At 40.0% G+C, this 20,637-nt stretch overlaps 1 protein-coding gene across 1 annotated transcript in view; it reads right to left on the reverse strand.

The window, feature by feature from the left end:
- The window catches only part of LOC137536212 (protein NDNF-like), a 61,709-nt gene extending 41,316 nt beyond the window's left edge, over positions 1 to 20,393 (reverse strand). The window contains exons 1-2 of the mRNA XM_068258323.1: positions 19,957 to 20,393; positions 547 to 727 (exon numbers count right to left, since the gene is read on the reverse strand). Coding sequence (XP_068114424.1) covers positions 547 to 727; positions 19,957 to 19,966 — 191 coding nt within the window. The 5' untranslated portion in view covers positions 19,967 to 20,393. The remainder of the gene's footprint in view (positions 1 to 546; positions 728 to 19,956) is intronic.
- Between the last annotated feature and the right edge of the window lie 244 nt (positions 20,394 to 20,637).

Here is a 20,637-nt window from a genome sequence, read left to right on the forward strand (position 1 = left end):
GTATGTTTGTCTTAGAGTAAAATGCACTATAAATTCCCTTTTTTAATTTGACAGATCTATCAGGTCTTGGACAAGTCCATATCCTCAAGTGGGATTCTCAGGGTTTGTAGGATAGCTGAAGTAAAACTGCCTATACAACAGCCTTAATAATCATTCATTTTTGTAAATATCTGTTGTAGCAACTCAGTAGAAAAAAAAAATATATATATATATATATATACTGTATATATATGTCTATCCCTTGGTACAAGAAAAATTCAGTGATGTGATTTAATTTCAAAACAAACTCCGTAACTAACGTGTGACTGTCTAGCTTATGAAAGTTTATAAACTGAATCTATATTTTGAAATTCATTTTCCAAAAGGTAAAAATTCAAATTCTAAACTGCAGAGAAACGTCATCTGAGGACAGAAAGGTTGAATCCCCGCAGCTGCTGTGTTTATTTCTTTATTTCTTTATTAACAAAGAGACTTTAATCAATGAAGAGCAGTGTTTTTATAGCTTACACTTATTTATTTTTTTATTTGGGTATGAATTCCTCTTACCTTTTAGCAATATCCTTGAGTAAATAGACTGTGGTTTCCCTGCCATCTGGTAGAATAAGTGACTGATATGGGCTGAAAAAGTCTCTCCGATAGTTGTCAGATGTTCGAATATTGGAATGACACGTGCACCCAGCCAGTAAAGTGAGGAAAACACTCCAATGAATTCCATGTGTTTTTATACCTATTTAAAAATATAAAAGAAAAATGAAGTGAGTTCTGGCAATGATGGTCCTGTTGCAATGTGGAAACATTGATGGTGATTTATAAAAAATGAAGAAAAGTATTATTGGTCTGAGTAGCAAACATTTACAGTATGTTTAAGATATAAAGCTTATCTGCAAGTTACACAGAGTACATTCAACAACATTCTTAATTGCCACTACTTTTTAATAATTCCTTTTTTTTTTTTAAAGATTTTGCTGCCTTCACTTTATTTTAAATTCAAGAAGAATTAACAAGCACGATTGCATGTTAATTTAACACCTAATTATGTGCATGAATGAACGTGCACAGCAGGCATTTATTGCTAACTAGTGACCATAGCCTGTTTAAAAATGGGCTTTAGCTCTGTCACTGGTGCATGCGCCTGCTGTGTGCACGCCCGTTGTGCACGCACACGTCCACCTCGTGCACACACGGTCACCACGAGCGTGTGCTGGCCCGCCCCTCACGCGCACACACCTGCCGCATGCGCACACACGCCCGCTCCTCCTGGCCCCGTCCGCGCGTCATTCCCCCAGCTCAGTGTCTCTGCATTCCTGCACATGCGCACAAAAAAAAAAACACACACACACAGGGACATGGGATGCAGAGACACTTGCCTATTGTTAGGTAGGATACTCTGTGAAGCTGTGATTTTGTTGTTTTTTTAATGTAAAATAAACCTCTCCACAGCTTCGACCTGTGCATTTTTTTTTCTTTACTACGAAATAAAATAACCTAAAAACATGTAAAACAGTGTGGAGTCCTCTGAAATCCAGCCTTGCTTTTCAGCTATAGAACCTAGTAATGAGCAGATGGAAACCTCCGAATCTTCGGGGATCTCACCAATTAGTATACCAGCTTGCTGTAGCTGCCAGCAATGGGAGGTGTGGCCCTGAAATGCAGGGATGATATAGCTGCCCCTTCCATTTTAGAGCCCCGTGCACATTTCTGGTGGTTATATGAGTTCTTCAGGCAAACCCCATACCATGCTAAAAGCAGTGAAATTTTATGGCTGTATTTAAATACCCCGATAATAAGTGCACAAGTGTCCTGAGATCCCATACATATTGACACAAATTGTGTATACAGTAATTTATAATAAATGAAAATGTGATTTGCAGTAGTATTTTATTTCAAGAGGTCTTTGAGGTTCTTCACCAGATCCTCATCTTTATCAGCAGATTTGACTGCAGTCTGGCTCCTTTCTTGTTGATAGAAAGTTCATGCTTGTGATACTTACAGTGTTCTATATTGCTTGAACAACTTCTGGAGATGGTCCCTCCTCTTTCAGCTCTTACAGTCAACTAATTTCCTACTACTGACTTGCCTCTCTTTATTGATTTGCTCAGGGCTTGTGACAGGTAAAGAGGGCCAAGAAGAAGCCTTCAATCAACAAGAAAGGAGCCAGACTGTAATCAACATGAGGAGAAGTATTCTTCATACAAGTAAGGAACCAGGGTACAATCAAAGCTGCTGATGAAGATGGGGGTTCTGGAGAAGATTATAAAAGACTCAAAGTAAGATACTACCTCCTCCTCCTCATTTGTTTAGTCAACTCTGACTCTTCGTGACCATATGTACTTCTGTACACCAGATGTGTCTGTCAATCACAGTGTCTTTCAGTTGTTGCATAGGCATGTTCATAGCTTCACATATACTGTCTATACATCTTAGCATCACCGTCCTCTTCTTCTTTTGCCCTCAATTTTTCCAAGCATCAAGGAAATCAAAATGCTACCACAAACTATTGTTTTATTGACTCTAATGTTTACACACATTGTACCAATGTATAAAGGGCCTCAGGAGACCCCTATACTTGTTAGTTGGAGCAGGGTTGATCCCTTTGATTTTGGAAGGGAACGGCAATACACACAGGTATCAGTAGGTACGGTTCTGATGCATGTAGGTAGAGAGGTAGAGGTTATGATGCCCCTCCATGTCAGAACAAAATAATAATAAAAAAAATAATGTTTTAAAAAAAGTGATTCATTTTTACAATAATTATGTATAAATGATTTAGTCAGTGTTTGCCCATTGTAAAATATTTCCAATCCCTGATTTACATTCTGACATTTATTACATGCAGGCATTTTACTGTTGGCAGGTGATGTAACTGCTGCATGCTTTTTTTGGCAGTTGGAAACAGCTGTAAACAGCTATTTCCCACAATGCAACAAGGTTCACAGACGGGAAACTGCCAAGAGAACGTACTTTTCTTGTTTCTTGTGGGAGGGGTTTCACCACAATATCAGCCATACAGTGCCCCCGAATGGTCTGTTTGTGAAAAGGAATAGATTTCTCATGTAAAAGGGGGTATTAGCTACTGATTGGGATAAAGTTAAATTCTTGGTCTGAGTTTATCTTTAAGTCAGAATGCACCAGATTGCAAGCAAGGTAAACCTCATTCTGTGTGTTCTTATGTGGCATGCAGCAAACTTTGGTACTCACTGGTAATATAGGTACAGTGTACTACAGCAATCCAGGATGAGAAAACATATTTCAGTGCTATGAGCAAGTTTTGATTCCTCTATATTTTGTCGTAGGAATAACAATAATAACGTTTCACATACATTATTTGTATATTTATTATTTATTATGTATTTAGTGTATAAGAAATACATTAAATAACATTTCTATAGTTCCATTTGAATTTGGCTGGTAAAGTTTGGTAAGAAGAAAATTGTTACAACTGTATCACTCAACAAATCTCTAACATTACAAACGTGAAGTATCTTGACTTGATGAGTGATGTGGTTTCCTATTGAGCTGCCTTACTTTATTGTACAGCAGAAAACCAAGACCCTTAAAGGGAACCAGAGAGGATGAACTATACATACCTGGGGCTTCCTCCAGCCCCATACGCACGGATCGCTCCCACACCGCCGTCCTCCGCTGCCTGGATCCGCCGCCACCGGGTCCCGTCATTGCCGCGAGTCGGCAAGTCGGCCGGCGGACGCGCCCAATTCTCCGCATCACAGGGTGCTCTCCCCATACAGATACGCATGTGGCTGTTTACTGCGCAGCCGCATGCGTACATGTATGGAGGGAGCCCCTGTGATGCGGACAATTGGCCGCGTCCGCCGGAAGTGACGGGCCCGGTACCGGCGAATCCAGGAAGCTGAGGACGGCGGCGTGGGAGCGATTCAGGCTTATGGGGCTGGAAGAAGCCCCAGGTATGTATAAAAGCTTTGCCTTTTTTCACCCCTCGTTCCTCTCTGGTTCCCTTTAACAAACCAGAAGGCGAAGTTCCCAAAAATGTGCAATAATTATAGTTAATGGATAAACTATTCAAAAACTGTTGTTAGTATGACTACCTCATAAAAGAAAATTATTTATAAAATAAATAGTGATTTATTGATTATTTACATTTTTTTAAATCAAATCAGTTCCGTGTTCAGTTGTGTCACTGAATAGAGCTGGGAAAGGCTTGAAAATATGGCAGTTTTCTATTACTGTGTCACTGACCTGAACTGGTAGTTACTGGGGCAGGACAACAAAACCAATGTAAGACTGTCAGAGGTTTGATTTCATTTCCACTACAACAAAAATAAATGTAATTTATGACATTGTGGGAGCAGATGACTCCAACAATCATTGGTGGCATATCTGATCCAATGATGTCATGTTTCATATCCCTATAGTTACAAAAGGGGCAATAAGTTTAAATCATTTTCAGCTTCATAAGGTCTCTCTTCCATGGGCAGCTGAAGGCAATGAATTCACTGAAGGCAATTAAATCAGCTACTCCATTAAACAGTAGGGCACTTGCAGGCACCACAAGCCCACCATCCCACCCCACCTTGGAGTTGCATCTTAGCCTGGAGGACTCTGTCCTCCATGTCCACGTGATGAGAAATGTATTTTTCTGCCAAGTAATGCCACTACATTTCAAACAATGTTACTAAATGCTGCAGTTCTGCTACATGTACTTGCAGCCAAATAGTATTTGATGCCAGCAGTCGGGAAGCTAAGCTGCCTGTCAAATGAGTGGTTAAGCCACCTGTGGAAAAGAAGCTTTATAGGTATCACCACATAACTTTGATTAACATACCAACAAAGCAAATTAACCCAGGACAATGGTGTAGGCCTAGGAAGTTAATAGTTGACCGCCTAGCTGAAAAAATGTCACCAGATTTCTGACAGGCTGTTGCAAGCTCCACCCACTTTCTTGAATATTATTCCCAGTCACCCAGTGACCAACTGCACCAAGTTTGAGAACCCTTCGATTAATAGTCTAAAGGTTGCCACACACCATACAAATAAAAGATCCAATTTTTCAAAAATTTTATAATTTTGATCAGTTGTCCTGAAAAATCGAAAGCTTTTCTTCGATTTTGATCGATAAATCTGATCAAATTTCCCGTTTTTTTTCCATTTTTGGAGATTGGACATGTTGGAAATTTCAGACCAACTTTATTAAGAATTGTATGGTGTGTGATGGATTGTCAATTACTTGATGTACAGTTCCAATCAATTTTTTCTGAGCTTTCAATTAATTTATTTATGATCATTGGGGAAACATTGAACATAGTTGTGTGGTACATTAGCCAGAATTCTGAATTGTTACAATTAGTCAGAAAGATGGATTGCTATTTTTGAATTGAACAGATATTTAAAAAAATTGTATGGTGTGTGGCCACCTTAAGAATGGCTGCAGCTTACATTTTCTATTAAAATGAATGTCTGAAATTTCACTGCATGTTTTATGCTCCACCCACTTTCCATGAATTTGGTCACCAAGTGACCAGCTGTGCCAAGTTTGGGGACTCTGGCTTTATTAGATGTAAGAATGGCAGCCTTTTACAAATTCCCATTGACGTGAATGGCTGAAAATTGATTGGCTGTTTGTGGTTAAGCGCAGGTGTGCAGGGGGGATGCGAGACCCCCAGAACATATCTTCCAAGGTGGTAAGGGATCTGTATACCAAGTTTTGTTGAAATCAATGATAGACATTTTTGAATGATACTTAGAATTGTATGTGCTGTATGTATGGTAACAAATTAATATTCCATGTATCACTTATAATTTGCTCTATAAATGACTTCTCATTTCAGTTGTAATAATTTCTAGCAGAATTTAATTGTGAATGGGATACCTAACAAATCAGTAATGACCAAAATACTCCAAACATATCTTTTTTTTTTTTTTTTTTAATGGTGATTGGTGGAGAGATAATTAATTACAGCACCTCGTCCACTGCATATTTAGTGCACAGACCATGCTGTTTGATATTTGTTGGTGTATTTTGCCTGTAGTTTAAACATAATTTGTCACTAGTGTTTGCTAGAAGTTGTTAGAACTAAGTAAAGCATCACACATTGCTGATTAACAAAGATGAATTAGTGGTCTTTTAAGTATGTTACAATCTTGTTTGGCAAATTAAAATGTGAAGGGATGATGAATGAGATGAAATGCTTGAGGAAGACACGTCCATCAATCTGTCAGTTTCTATCATACAACGCTTACACTGCAAAGCACTTATTGTAGATGGAAAGCCGGGCATTGATCATTAGGCTGTAGGTACTAAATATACTATACATTTGTTGGGACTGAGAACATAATCTGATTGCTGCTCTAGATTAGTATTGAATATGTGACCACCAGTAGTAGTAATATGAAATTTTAATCAAGGTTTCAATTTAATCAGGATTAGTTAGGGTTATTTAAAATACATTGAAATGTGTTCCAGTATAATTGAGTAAGATTCTTAAGTGTTCACGTATTAATGATGTCTGAAGCCACAGGGGGTGAGCTCTCATTTCCACCATTCCCTGTTTACTACTGCAGCAAGTGGCAGGAAGCCAATACTTTGTTATAGTCTTTAATTTCCCCTAGAAAATGCAAGATAACAAATCGCCTGAGAAGAAAGGGAGAAAAAAAAAACTTGAATAATGCTCTTTTATTCCTTAACTTCCCCAGTGTTTAACCACTTCAGCCTGTGGAGAAGCAATTTTCTCCTGTAGTGCTCCTCCCATTCATTCGCAATAACTTTATCACTATTCATCACACCGAAATGATCTATATCTTGTTTTTTTTCGCCATGACTTAGGCTTTTTGGAGGTGATACTTGATTTTAGTAATTACTTTACTTTCTATGCATTTTAAAGGGAAAGACAAAGAAAGAATGAAAAAATCACTATTTCTCCACTTCCATCCCCTAGAGTTTTAAGATGAACAATGTTACTGCAAATAAGCCACACATTTTATTTGCACATTAGTCCCAGCTATCACAACATTTAAATTATGTTCATAGTACAATCTATGACGTCAATATATTATTTGGAAATAATGTTGCATTTTTTCTGTTTCTACCCTATCAATAATCACAAGCCCCTTATTACTAAACTAATAGTAATACTGTATACCCTCATTATGTACATATAAAAAATGTTCAGACCCTAAGGTAACTATTTAGGTTTTTTTTTTAAAACTGTCATTTTTTTTAACTGTAACTTTTTTTGTAGCTACAATGTATTTATTTTAAATGTTTTTTACTTTAATTGTACTTTTTGGCCACTAGGTGGTAGTTACCAGGAAGTGTGTAAAGCTGGCTGTGATGCAGGATATGAAGTATACACTGAATATACGATAATCAAGGTCAGATCGTCAACTGAGGTCATACACGAAGTCAGAGATATGCGGTACACAGGGACTGTGGCAGAGCAAGGTCAATAACAGACTAGGATCATACACTGGTAATCAGATGGCTAAAGTACAGTAGGCTAAGACAGGTGCGAAAACGTTATACAGGCCGAAGTCATACACATAGGTCAGATGTCAGTCGCATTGGAAGGATCAAACAGGAGCGAAGTCAGGGACAGGCCAAGTCATACACAGATATCAGATGGCAGTAATACAGAGGGGCTAGGCAGATTCGAGGTCAAGAGTCAGGCAAAGGTTGATACACAGAACAATATGCAATATTACAATAATACAATACTGACTGACTAGAGTACATATATATCGCGCTGATGCGCAATATATGAAATGTAGCTCTTCGGAACTTTAACTAGACTAAGTAGTAAAGCAAAGTCCAGCGCTCAGCGAACTGAAAGCTATAACGGACAGCGAGTAACTGAATGCCCAGGGTTTATATAGCAGGAATAGAGCACAGACCAAGCCCCCAGAAAAATCAGACCAATCAGCAACATTCCTGCAGGAAGTGTCAGCTGACCGCAGGAATCAGCTGACACACTTCAGACACACCTCCTTAACCAATAAAGGCAGGTCTGAGCTGTGCGCGTCCTCCTAGAGAGACTGCCAGAAACAACACGTTGACCCACATCTACAGGGGAGCCGGGGATGCAAACATGCTGACTCATTTCTACAGGGGAGCCGGGGATGCGACCAACCAAAGAGGAAGAGGAATACACATCCAGATAGACTTCAGTGGCTCCTATCTAGATGACTATAGTCATCCAGATAGAATGAACTGGTTAACTGACACATGATTTTTGTAACAAAAGAGGTACAATTTTTTTAAGTCTGTCTTTATATATTAAACATGTTTGCAGGCTGCTTGCAACTTGCGGTTTTGCAAGCTGTCCGCAAGCATGCAATATAAAGAAAGCACTTTTTTAATTACACTTAGAATTTTTCATATTGGATCCAATACAGATGTTTATAGTGCATCCTGTACAAAAAAAATTGTTGCGTTATGTCATGATGCTGCGTATGTCTAACACCACGCGGCATCGTCATCACATGGACACGCCGGGGGAAATATGATAGCTGAGGGACAGGAAGTGAAAAAGGAGGAAGAATGGGGATCGCCGCCGGGGATCGCAGCGATGACGGGAATGCGCTTACAGAGAGGCCGTGAGAAATCCCACAGGCCTGCGATGCCATAGGTGAGTAAAGGTAATTGCTGGGCAAGCCTGACTCGTCCATACCGTTTCTAGCTAGTTTTTTTTATGGACAAGTCAGGCTCGTTTAATGCTATGGAGGTTAATTAGGCAATGTGAACTAAATTTGTTACAAGACTTGTATTATTCTAATATTCTGATGTTATCTTGAATAAGTTGTTTAGAAGATTTTATGTAAGTTGTCCAGCACATTTATCTACAGCGCCTTTTATTAAAAGCTATTTTAATGTATTAAAAAAGATTTGCACTCAGAAAAAAAACTGTTTTTATTTAGTTTTATAGTTAGCATTGCACTGAAATGATTCATTTTAAGTTATTTCTCATAAGCGCTACCTCTCCTGGAATTTCTCCGATCTGTGGAGGCACTCTGCCCTGATGCAGTTATATTGTGATACTTCTATTTTGACCTGAAGAAGCATATTTATCCCAAATAAACCCAATGTTATTAGGAATGACAAGTAGGCTAAATGTTCAAAGTAAAATGTGTGGCAAATCTGGCTGATTCGCTTAAAGAGTAACTGTTGGGCATAAAATCTAAATTAAATTATTTATTTTTATCTGGTAAACAAGTAATAAGGATGCTAACCAGGCAATCCAAACGTTAAAAATCACTATTATTTTTCTTTTCTTTTTTTAAACACATTTTATTTGCAGGTTTTTTGTTTTCACCACAACATGGAACAATATTTTCAAACAGCAAGTAAGGACAGTAATTATAGCCAGCAGGCTACAGATACAAGTTTGATTAACATTGATCCAATAATTCTACCCTCCCTCTTCCCTGCCCTCCCATACCCTCCCCCCAAAATGAACAAAACCCAATCTCTCAGCAAACATTCTCTGCATATAAGGCAACCAGATATTATAGATCATTTAAAAAAAATGTTCTGTGTGTGTCAATTTCCTTCGTTCGGGGGATGTTATTTGAGTGCCCCTAGTGAGCCACTTATATCCTCAAGACAGTACCAGGTAGTCAGTACAAAGTCTCCCATAAATTTGTTGATTTCAGACGGAGTGAAGGTATCCAGGATGTAGTTCTTCCAAACTTTGAAGAATTTTGCAGATCTTTTTTCTAGGCTCTCAGAAATCTGTAATTTCTCAACAGTGAAAAGGGAGAGCAATTCTTTGCGAATCATTTTCAATGTGAGAGCATCTTGTACTATTATTTTTCCTCTCCATAAAACATAATCCCCCATTTTCCCTGGCTCTTATTTGGTACATCTGCCGCACAAAGGAAGTTGCAGAGCATGCTGGGCTTTCTTCTTTATTTTCCCCTCAGACTTAACTAATGCAGCCTTATTGGCTGAAGCCTCTTTCCCTCCTGTTTTCCCCTCCTACACCTCTGTTCCTCTCTGATTGGCCAATATTTCTCAATGCACGTTCTACAGCAGAGCTGGATGGGAGTGTCTAAAGACTGCGGGCAATGATACACAGACAGAGTAAGGGAGGAAATTATGTCAGGATTGACTTCAAGATAGACACAGACAAAATAGTACAAAATAGTAAATCCCAAGAAGGATTTTCTCTTACTACAGAAAAATCACTGAAATCAAAATGTGGACAGTGTGATACATATGTTAATTAGAGATGGCGTGAACAGTTCCCAGCGAACGTCCGTGGTTCGCGTTCGCGGAGAACCGCAAACTTTTCCGGAAGTTCAATTCGCCCCCATAGTGCATCATTTGGGTCAACTTTGACCCTCTACATGACAGTCAGCAGGCACATTGTAGCCAATCAGGCTACACTCCCTCCTGAAACAACTCCACCCCTTAAAAAGGCAGGCAGCGTCAGGCATTGGACTCACTCGAGTGGACTCACTCGTGTGCCTGCAGTAATTAGAGAAGGGCGAGCTGCTGTGCAGAGACCTTTAGGGAAAGCTTAGTTAGGCTCTTGTAAGCTTCTTAGCTTGCTCCTTGCTGTTTGTTATTGCTAGAAAAGCACCCCTCAACAGCTCTTTTGAGAGCTAATCTTGTTCTTGTGATCTTTTTTTTGTGTGTGGGTGTGTGTCACAGATACTTGTGTTGCATAGACAGCCTTGCTAATTCTACTGTGTGTGCCACTGCCAGGCCCAGCACATTCAGTGACTACCTGTGTGTGTGACAGGTGCACATTGTAATACCCATCACTGCATATACCTACCTGTTGTTCACAGTGCACCCATCTACCTACATGAGCGCACGCAGTGTCACTGTGCCAGTCCGGTACCTGTCTGTGTGTGACAGGTGCACATTGTAAAACCCATCACTGCATATACCTACCTGTTGTTCACTTCAGTGCACCCACCTACCTACGTGAGCGCACGCAGTGTGATATTCAGTACCACCAGTCACTGTACCTGTTCACGGTACGTGTGTGTGACAGGTGCACATTTGTAATACCCATCACTGCATATACCTACCTGTTGTGTTCAGTGCACCCACCTACGTACGTGAGTGCACGCAGTGTGATATACCACTCCGTGCATACCTGTTAACTGCACCTGTGTGACTGCACATTGTATTAGTCAAGTCAGTGCGTACCTTTCACTTCATCCCCCCCAATATGGACAAAACAAAAGGCAGAGGCAGGCCACCTGGCAGGTCTGTTCGAGGTTGCGCTGTTTCGTGCGGCCCTCGACTAAAGTTCAGTGTTCAGAAGAAGGCACGTGCCATCAACTCCCAATATTGTCAGGATGTAGTTGACTGTTTAACACAGAACACCTCATCTTTCTCAGCTTCTGCACGGAAGCTTGACATATCTTCCTCCTCCTGCTCTGATTCTGGCACCCCACTTAACACTCAGTCGGCCGCCACCACCAAAGTGCCCCCAGGGCTGTGGAAATTTTTTTGTGTGTCTGCCTCAGATGAGAGCAATGCCATCTGTACTTTTTGCCACCAAAAATTGAGCCGTGGAAAGACCAAGACCTGCGAAGGGACAACTACCTTACAAAGGCACATGATTACAAAGCACAAACTGCAATGGGATGACCACCTGAGGAAAAGCAGCACACAAAAGAAAAGCCACACACCACAGTGGAAGATACCAGGCCGCAATTTTTTCTCAAAAAAGCGATCCCTAAACCGTACCATGATGTTGAAAGGCAAGTGGTGACATCTCTGGCACACAGCGTTGGGTCAAGGGTCCATCTGACCACGGATGCCTGGTCTGCAAAGCACGCTCAGGCCTACCCGTAGACTAAGTCAGTCCCCACACACAGCATCTCTGCCTGCCCCAAGACTAAGTCGCTCCCCACACAGCATCTCTGCCTGCAGGCCGGTTGACTGCCCTCTCTGCCACCACCAACACTGTCCAGGACAGCAGGTGGATTCCTGAATTTTTAAGGCCGCGTGAGTGAGTTTGGTGTGTCAGTGTGAAGCAGTACTTACACTCCCTGATTAATGTATACACATACAAGATGTTTTAAAGCACTTTAGGCCTGCAATTTAGCATTCAATGTGATTTCTGCCCTTAAAACGCTGCTTTGCGTCAAATCCAGATTTTTCCCCGGGACTTTTGGCGTGTATCCCACTCATCCATGCAAAAACTCAGATGTTAGACCCCTTGAAACACCTTTTCCATCACTTTTCTGGCCAGTATAAGTGTTTCTAGTTTGCAAAGTTCGCCTCCCCAATGAAGTCTATTGCGGTTCGCGGAAGTTTGCGCGAACCGAACTTTTGTGGAAGTTCGCAAACCAAAATCGGAGGTTCGGGCCATCTCTAATGTTAATTAAGTAGAGCAAGTATTTATCTACTTATATATTAGTTTGTTTTGTTTTTTTCTGAGATAGTATGGCTGACAGCTCCACTTTAATGTCACTTCTTTTGCAAATCTAAGTTCAAAGTATATCATAATGCAATTTTGCATTGAAGTCTATGGTGCCAACTTTAGCGGTTCATTGCAAAGCCCTCATACCATCCCAGCTGATCCTACTATAGGGAGGGAGAATCTCTTAGGGATCAGGATTAATTCCTTGCACATATCCCTTTGGATGAAATTGAAATACCATCATTCAGTATATATTTGAGTGCTAATGACCAGTGCTCCTACACACATGGGGATACACTTTGGGTGTGCTCTTTTCCCCCCTTTCTCCACTATACTGGACCCTTTTTATTGAAGCAGCTGATGCTGTTATTACTGCAAGTATTGCTGTTTAAAATTCAAGCCCCCTACACCCATAGTTCAACTGGGTATATCTACTAATAAACTCGATCGGGGGCTGAATACTCTTCCTGAGGAAGTGATCATACTTAAGAAACTTGTCAAGCCAGGTGCTGGCCCTATCTATTGAGTGGATTTCTGTCTTATATTATGTAAGAAGTTGCTGAATAGAACAGCGCCGCTGTCAGACAGGGTACCATCTGCATGAAGTTTATATGTTCTCCCCATGTCTGCATGGGGTTTCTCTGGGCACTCTGGCTTCCTCCCTCATCTCAAAAACATACAGATAAGTAATTTGGCTTCCCCCTGAATTGGCCCTAGACTAAGATGGACATATGAATATGGTAGGGGTTATATTGTGAGCTACTCTGAGGAACAGTTAGCGACAAAACAACATATGTTGTAAAGGACTGTGGAAGAATTTGGCTCTATATAAATACTTAGTAATAATATTTACAAAACGCATGAATAATTTGAGGTTCAAATGCTGCTATTTTTGTAAAAAAAAAAAAAAAATTAGCAAAAGTGAAACTTGCTTTTTATGCTGAAGTTCGGCCTTCAAAGGTTAACAACACCTTAGACGTCCGCCGCATAGCAGCAAGCATGCCAATTGGCTAAAACTACTGTTCAATCAAGACTTCATGCACAACAAAGTGGAGCAATCTGAGTATTATTTGTCTCTGTAAGCTCATCTCCAGCATGAAAATAAGCACTTACAGTATTAGCCATCAGGCTACAAACAACAGTGTGATAATTTTGACTGTAGCATTTCCATTATTGAACCAGATGTGTTAGGGACCTCATTACTGATATATTTTTAGGCCCCAACTTTTTTGTTTCAGTTATAAAAAAAAGGTCAACTACTCTTAAAGTGACAGTAGACATAGAAATCAAATGTGTATTTATGAAGCATCGAAGTTGGTTTTACATTCCCACTTGCTTCTGTTAAAAATATAATTTTCTCCCAACCCCCAAGAATTTCAATAATTGCTAATTTCATGAAAATCTAAGTCTTGTTCTTGCAAAATGTTTCCTGTTTGTTTTTCGCCTATTGCTAATCAATGTGACAGCCATCAAAGCAGATCTGACTTCCCGATCACTGCCTCTAACATAATGTGTAACCTGAGAGACTTTATGTTTCTATGGTTATTTACAGACATAAGACAGCGCTCCTGGGAACCATGACTTATTCCTGCAATAAATAATCTTTTCATAAACTCTGGCAGGTACAGGAAATGCATGTGTGTACTGGATGATTGTTTGATTAAAGTAGAACCTTGGGCAGCAGTTATAAATAAACTGTGTAGGAAGTATGATAACCTTTCATAAATTAAGTTTAGTTTTTTTAAAAGATTACATATCTGTCTACATGATAAATGGAAACTTATATGGCACTCTGCCTGTAAATGTTAAACTATCTGGAAACGTGTGTCTGTCTGTATTAGTTATGAAAATTTCAAATATACCACCTGAGGGCAGAAGGAGGAGCCCGAATTAACCCAAATTGAAAATTTGCAATAGTTTGCTGATTACCTGATCTGTATGTCAGTTGACTTTTCCCATCACTACCCTGTTAGACAGGAGTTTCCAAGCATGTAATTATGAAAGGGGGATGGTCTATTTAAGGGCAGCTCTGACTGCAAGATTATGTTGCAACGTCCACTGGCAGCTCAGAGCATGCCCGTGCCTCTACTTCTTACACAGATTCCTAGATATCTACCTGATGTGACTCAGCTTGACTTCACTATCTCAGCTGCCTACCTAGACCTCAACCTGACTCATTTCTGATTGAACTTTACCTGCCCTGACCCCCACCTGACCTTCACCTATGCTTTCTTCCTACCTGTCCTGAGTTTGGCCAGTCTGACTTTGTCTCTGGATGAGAATCTGTTCTCGCTGCCAGTGAACCACATAGTAGTACTCCCTGTTATCCTTGTTAGTGGCAGACTATTTATGTTCTCTGCAAATCTGCTTAAACCTGTCCAATTGAAATTTTTATCAGCTCATTGCCTTTTCCCCCTTTGAAGTAGACTATCAGTGAAATAAAAAACATATCCCTAAACACCTTAATTTTTTAGCCACTCTTTGTAGCTCCCCAAAATGAAGGGTTCCATATCCTTGGCAAACAGGAGACCTGCAAAATCCATATGCTTTTCCTTCATTGACCCCAGCACCACTCTTTATTGACTCCTATGGGAGGAAGGGGGAAAGGTGGGTGAGAGGAAGGCTGGTCACGCCTTCTTTCTGTCTACTGATTGGAGGTTTGATAAGCAGCAGCTGAGCCACATTGCCCTCTCACAAGGCAGTGCGGCACAGAGGAACCAAGAAAGACGATTTACACCAGTGGAGGAGAGTATTTCAAAAGCTCTGAGAACAACTCGAGTCGTAGCTAATTTAGGATCAGTATAAGCAGAGGGTATTGAATTGAATAGAATACTATAGAATAGAATAGAATTCACTATTTAAACCAAGCTGCATGCTATTATTTTATAAGTAAGTAAAAGCAACAATGCAAACAATGAAGCTCACAGGTAGCGTCATGCTAAGTCCTTGGCCAGCATTTGCACCCTGTCCCCAGATTCATTTGCACGAGCAAATACCTGCACATATCACAGCTCCGTTCCAAAGGTCACAGAGACATGTTTACCCAAACCAGTTCAAGGAAAATGTTAAACAGTGTAAAATTGAAACCTAATGCAAAGCATTTGCAAATGTGGAGTAGTTGCTCATAGTTTCCAATTAGAATCCCCCCAAGAATTTCAATCATTGCTAATTTCATGAAAATCTAAGTCTTGTTCTTGCAAAATGTTCCCTGTTTGTGTTTCGCCTATCGCTAATCAGTATAACTTACAGCCATCAAAGCATATCTGACTTCCCGATCACTGCCTCTAACATAATGTGTAACCTGAGAGACTTTATGTTTCTATGGTTATTTACAGACATAAGACAGCGCTCCTGGGAACCATGACTTATTCCTGCAATAAATAATCTTTTCATAAACTCTGGCAGGTACAGGAAATGCATGTGTGTACTGGATGATTGTTTGATTAAAGTAGAACCTTGGGCAGCAGTTATAAATAAACTGTGGGTAGGAAGTATAATAACCTTTCATAAATTAAGTTTAGTTTTTAAAAGATTACATATCTGTCCACATGATAAATGGAAACTTATATGGCACTCTGCATGTAAATGTTAAAGTATCTGGAAACGTGTGTCTGTATTAGTTATGAAAATTTCAAATATACCACCTGAGGGCAGAAGGAGGAGCCCGAATTAACCCAAATTGAAAATTTGCAATAGTTTGCTGATTACCTGATCTGTATGTCATTTGACTTCTCCCTTCACTACCCTGTTAGACATGAGTTTCCAAGCATGTGATTATGAAAGGGGGATGGTCTATTTAAGGGCAGCTCTGACTGCAAGATTATGTTGCAACGTCCACAGGCAGCTCAGAGCATGCCCGTGCCTCTACTTCTTACACAGATTCCTAGATATCTACCTGCTGTGACTCAGCTTGACTTCACTATCTCAGCTGCCTACCTAGACCTCAACCTGACTCATTTCTGATTGAACTTTACCTGCCCTGACCCCCACCTGACCTTCACCTATGCTTTCTTGCTACCTGTCCTGAGTTTGGCCAGTCTGACTTTGTCTCTGGATGAGAATCTGTTCTCGCTGCCAGTGAACCACATAGTAGTACTCCCTGTTATTCTTGTTAGTGGTGGACTATTTATGTTCTCTGCAAATCTGTTTAAACTTTTCCAATTGAAATTTTCATTAGCTCATTGCCTTTACCCCCTTTGAAGTAGACTATCAGTGAAACTAAAAACATATCCCTAAACACCTTAATTTTTTAGCCACTCATTGTAGTTCCCCAAAATGAAGGGTTCCATGTTATTGGCAAACAGGAGACCTGCAAAATCCATATGCTTTTCCTTCATTGACCCCAGCACCACTCTTTATTGACTCCTATGGAAGGAAGGGGGAAAGGAGGGTGAGAGGAAGGCTGGTCACGCCTTCTTTCTGTCTACTGATTGGAGGTTTGATAAGCAGCAGCTGAGCCACATTGCCCTCTCACAAGGCAGTGCGGCACAGAGGAACCAAGAAAGACGATTTACACCAGTGGAGGAGAGTATTTCAAAAGCTCTGAGAACAACTCGAGTCGTAGCTAATTTAGGATCAGTATAAGCAGAGGGTATTGAATTTCACTATTTAAACCAAGCTGCGTGCTATTATTTTATAAGGAAGTAAAAGCAACAATGAAAACAATGAAGCTCGCAGGTAGGTCATGCTAAGTCCTTGGCCAGCATCTGCACCATCCCCAGATTCATTTGCACGAGCAAATACCTGCACATATCACAGCTCCGTTCCAAAGGTCACAGAGACAAGTTTAACCCAACCAGTTCAAGAAAAATTGTAAACATTGTAAAATTGAAAACTAATGCAAAGCATTAGCAAATGTGGAGTAGTTACTCATAGTTTCCAATTAGAATCCCTAATCACTTGCACCAGTTTTGATCCCAAAAATGTGTAATTGTTCTGATATCTCTGCTCCACAGAATTTTAATTGAATTCATCCCTCCCACAGCTTCTGTTGCTGTTCAGTATTCTGGATAACACAGTATTATGTCAAGGAGCATTTAGTGGCATGACTATGTACTCAGTAGAGCTTGGTTGATTATGTTATATAAATACATACCGTACATATTATGTTAAATAAATACATCACCCTGTTGAAAGTATGGGAAGCAAGGATAGATTTCCTATTAGTCAGAGAAGATTCATACTGTCCATAGAGGCACCGCTATTAGGGGGCACATGCTGTGGTGAGTATTTTTATACTTTTAAAAAGCTTTAGCTTAAAAGAAAGTTACAAAGTGACATATACAAAATTCAATAGCTCATTACAGTACAACAATAAGTGAAAATAAAATAACCAGATTGCACAAACACTTAAGGTCACAATAGTTAATGCCCAAAAAATATAACATTTGAGAACATGTGTTTCTAATGAAAAGTATTTTTTGGACTATAAGACTCACTTTTTCTCCCCCAAAAGTGGTGTAAAAAGTCACTGCATCTTACAGTCCAAATGCAGGGAGTTCCTGACTTGTGAACGCCTGCCAATACGAGCCTTCAACCCGCCGCAATGTCGGCGACTCCCTGTATTGTGCCCATGCAGAGGAGGACACAGGGGGCTAAACGGAGGATACAGAGGGACAATAAAGGGCATAGAGGAGGACACAAAGGGGCATAGAAAAGGACACAAATAGGACAAAGGCGGATACATGGGGACACAGGAGGACACAAGAGGGACAGACGAGGACACAGGAGACACAAGAGGTACAAGGGGGCATGAGGTACAAAGGGGGCATAATGCACAAGATGCCCCTTCACCATAGATGCACCAGGTTTAGTATATATATTTTTTCCACTGGTTTTGTCCTCTAAACCTAGGTGTGTCTGATGGTCAGGAGCATCTTATAGTCCGAAAAATACTAATTTTAATTTTTTTTCCAGTGTAGTTACTGATGTGCACCATTCCCAGTTGTTTATATATGTACAGATAAACCACAAAATCTTACTGAGTCATACTGCAATTTAATACAATCCAGTTTTCTAGCTTCATAACAGGGGTGTGTCTTGGGAGCGGGGTGTGTATTGATGGGTGGAGTTTAAGGTGCTGGATTTTTTTTTTAATATCCATATGCTCCTAAGATGTAAATCTGCTCATATTGGGAAATAATACATAAAGCTGGAGGTTTCTTTTCTGCATTCGCTAAAATGTCAGTTTTGAAATGTACACAATTTATTTTCATTGGCTTCTATAATGGTTTATTAGATCTGTGTCTGTGCAGTGTGCAAATCACCTTAAAATAATTAACATTACTGGCAAAAGTCCACTTTAATCCGGAAGTAAAAATAAAAAATAGAGCTTTCCAGCAACACAGATATTAAGCAGACATCCAATGGGAGTGGTAAAATTTTAGGCATGATTCACCTGGGTGTGAAAGTAGAAACTGTTAAAGTATAAAGTCAAGGCAAGGGCTATAGATGGGCATTGCATACTAAGGTATTAAGGTTAATGTTAGGTGCAGGAGATGGGTGATTGAGTGTTCTGGAAACACCTGAGGTTGAGGATAGTGTTAGGATAAGTTAGGGGTTTGGATCACATGGACTGAGGTAATGCCCTGGAGAATTATCCATACAATAAATATTCACATCTGCAATTTTCTCAGACAGTAGCTGTTTCATTATATTGCGCATAGTAATGAGACTCCCCAATAAAAAATAAAAATTAAATAAAAATAAAACCACTGCCCCTAGTCCTAGTGCAAAAACCAATGGATCAAAATATGGTAGATTTTTTAAACGGCAAGAATACCACTTTTTAACAAAAATTCTGTAATATAAACAATACTACTCCTGTTCAGTCTGCTGCTGATCAGTGCTTTATCAGCCTGTTTGTTATTTAATGTCATTCAAAATAATTTTTCTTATTAAATTTGCAACCAACTAAGAAGTTCCATAACCAACACTAAAATGACGCTTCTTTGTAACCTTGGCAACAGTACTGTGTGTACATTGTTTGGAGCATTGCAGCCATGGGACTGTGCAGAAAGTTTCACCTTTCTGCAGGAGTGATTAGCTGTACCAGCTGAGCCAGTTGTCAGCAAAGTTTGACAACACTCCTTTCCAAGTTTCTATAAAAGTCCATTTTTTAAATGTATAAAGAGCAAAGTATTCGAAGATAAGTAATTTTCATGTTAACCCTTGAAATATATAGCGTCAGCCTGAAAGCACTGAGTGTTTCTTAAGAAAAGTGGAATTTTCCTTTAAATCATATCAGCATTGCTTCATTATAACACTATGATTTATAATACCAACACATACACAGAAAAAGTATCAGTTACAATCAACTCCTTGTCTGCAGAGCATACAATTCATTATCCATGCCCAGATGTTAGCTGATGTATGGGAGCTTCTGTTTCTGGCACTTTTCAACTTGGAAGATGCTACACTAAAGTACAAAAACATGAAGGTGTTATACACAACAACAAGCAGGATATTTGCATAAAATGGTCCATGCACTATGCGTGACAACCTATGCATCCTTCATTAGTAACTTGCGCAAATAAACTGCTTAGTATTCATGTTGCCCTTAAACACACACAATGTACACTGGAGAAACTTTACTTACTTCCCATCATTGATGTGACAGCTCTCAGACTCTAGCTATTTCTTCAGCGGACTGAGTGCTCTTTATCCTTCTAGGAGTAGGTCACATGAAACGCTCTCCAAGACTGACTGGACTTTTTCATGATGAGAAAACTATAAGACTCCTTCTGCTTGAAAGATGTCTCTTCTCAGATATGAAGCCCTTTCCTATTGTGGCAGGAATGGCCTCTGAGATTCCCCTGTGGTATAAGTAAGGCTCAGTATCCCCTGCTAGTTTGTGACTAGGCAGCTCTTCTCCTCACTGTAGTGAAGAATTACTTGTTGGCAGATCTGCAGATGGATAAGGGTTTGAATGAGAGACAGAAGGAGAGAGAGGGACACCCACTTAACTCTTGTAGAGCCCTGTGCAATACAGATGAAGGGTACCTGGCCTCATCATATCAATAATCCGGTATTAGCGTGAGTGCAGTTAGACATTGTAGATCAAGTTTAATACCCTAGAGTGCTGGGATAGAGCCCCCTCCTCTCTGCAATCTCATTAAAACATGTGATATCTAAAAAGGAATGTGCTGGACGAATGCATTCAAGCAAGTTGGAGCTGTCAGAAAAGAGGAGTTCAGACTATATTTACATTAAATGGAAGACATTCGCAATGAAGTGTCATTACAATTTACGTTTCTGGAAGCTTGCAGATGACCTTAGA

The sequence above is a fragment of the Hyperolius riggenbachi genome, chromosome 10 (genome assembly GCF_040937935.1).
Source record: "Hyperolius riggenbachi isolate aHypRig1 chromosome 10, aHypRig1.pri, whole genome shotgun sequence".
NCBI lineage: Eukaryota > Metazoa > Chordata > Amphibia > Anura > Hyperoliidae > Hyperolius > Hyperolius riggenbachi.